Here is a 1,964-nt window from a genome sequence, read left to right on the forward strand (position 1 = left end):
GAATTGGTAAGTTCAGCGAGCTTGCGTCATTCTCATTAATTTCGTTGAGTTCTACTTTGCCCTTACTCACTTCTGGCGCTGATAGATCTGATGGTCCAATCTGTCGTTCATACATTCCTGACATTGATAAATCCAACGGTTCTTTTTGTGGTTCCTCAAATTATACGAAACTATCAAGTTCGAACTGTGTTAAAATTTTAAAACTTTAGAAATATTGCAGCGTTATCTTCTATTCTCTAACTTTAAATAAACTTACGATAGTTTGAGTGTCACTCAATTGGAAAAGGACGAAAATGATACAGATGAACTCAACGAAATTAATCAGAATGGCGCAAGCTCGCTGAACTTACCAATTCGAGAAATAAGTAGGGAACAAACAAGTATAGAAAATATCCCGAAGAAAATCTGGCTTAAGAGGTATGAAAATGAAACGTCCAACGAGAGATATCAAAATGAAACGTCCAACATCCAAACAATCGAAAGGAAACAGTCCAAAGGAAACATCCAGAGCGTTCGACTCACATTGGTAAGAAGCGGTTCAAATGCGAAACATGTCTGATGGGCTTCGTTTATCCATCGCATTTGCTTAAACATATGAGATCTCATACCGGTGAGAAGCCGTACAGTTGTTCAAAATGTGGGATGAATTTCACCCAGAAAGGGAATTTGCATAAACATATGAGGGTTCATACCGATGAGAAGCCATTTTCTTGTCCGGAATGCACGAGGAATTTTACCGAGAAAGGGAATTTGCTTGAACATATGAGCATTCATGCCGATGAGAAACCGCACAGTTGTTCGAAATGTGGGATGTATTTCACCATTTTATCGAATCGGCTTGAGCATTGGAGTATTCACATTAATGAAGAACCGCACGCTTGTTCTGTGTGCAATAAAACATTTTCGGTATTAAATAATATGAAACTTCACATGAAGATTCATGACAATGATAGGCGCTGATTCAACAGGTAACTAGCATCCCATGAATGAAATAACATATAACAAAGTGGGAGTAAATTTTTAGCAAAAAAAAAGGCTTTTCTTAATCACATCTCGAGGTCTCCCATTATAGGTTACCTATCCATTTCGTTTGTCAATTTACATGTAACGTTCCGTTGAAAACAATAGGCATATTGGTCATGCCATCTTCAAGTAACATTTCATATAGTTGATAATCCATCCCAATTACTGTTTCACACCAGTGAGTTATCGAATAGTTGATTTGAATTCAATTACTAGAGATTATTCACTTAATTACTAGAAATTATTCACTTTTCTTGATGTATTAAAAGCAGAAAGTTAGGATTTAATGTTATTTCCCGGTATTTCTCCATTACTATTCTATGTGGTGGTATTTAGATCAAATAATAGTGATAAATCGAAGTTCTCGATGCTTTTTTGGTAGGGGTCATTGCGACCGAAAGTTCAAGCAGCTTCTGATCTATGCAATTTGCGATACTTTTCATACTTTTTTTTTCTTATATTCAAATTCTCTATCTCTAACTGCTGCAAGGATTGTTAAAAAAATTTTCGTTTTATTTATCTTTAGTCTTCCAATTTATGTTTAACTATCATACGATATAGGCATAGGTATTCCATGATGATTGAATTGCAAATTTATTTTTCAAAAATCATACTGACAATATTATTACGATACCAATTGCATACGATGTTGGCAAATTTTCTGGAAACTTAACGGCTAATAACAGCTAAGATAATGTATAATTATTTTGACAGAAAAAAAAATGTACAATAATTATTTGTGGATTTAACATTGAAATATAAATTTGGAAATGAATTTTTTTCTTGATAAATAAAAACTGTATTTATTAAAAAATGAAAAAATAATTAAATTATCAGCAATGTTCAATAAATCAAACCACGAAAACAAATTGTTAACAATGCAAGCTAACACATTTTGACGGTTTTAACTCACTAAGAAAAAGTGCAAAATAAGATTTGAA

General features: G+C 33.2%; 1 protein-coding gene across 1 annotated transcript; it reads left to right on the plus strand.

Moving 5' to 3' along the window:
• Window positions 1-558: 558 nt before the first annotated feature.
• On the plus strand, window positions 559-960 carry LOAG_15080 (gastrula zinc finger protein XlCGF57.1; the record flags this gene model as incomplete). The annotated part of the gene is made up of 1 exon (XM_003150571.1): window positions 559-960. The coding sequence occupies one exon, from the start codon at window positions 559-561 to the stop codon at window positions 958-960; it is 402 nt and encodes a 133-aa protein (XP_003150619.1).
• Window positions 961-1,964: the final 1,004 nt, after the last annotated feature.

The sequence above is a fragment of the Loa loa genome (genome assembly GCF_000183805.2).
Source record: "Loa loa unplaced genomic scaffold supercont3.718, whole genome shotgun sequence".
Taxonomy (NCBI): domain Eukaryota; kingdom Metazoa; phylum Nematoda; class Chromadorea; order Rhabditida; family Onchocercidae; genus Loa; species Loa loa.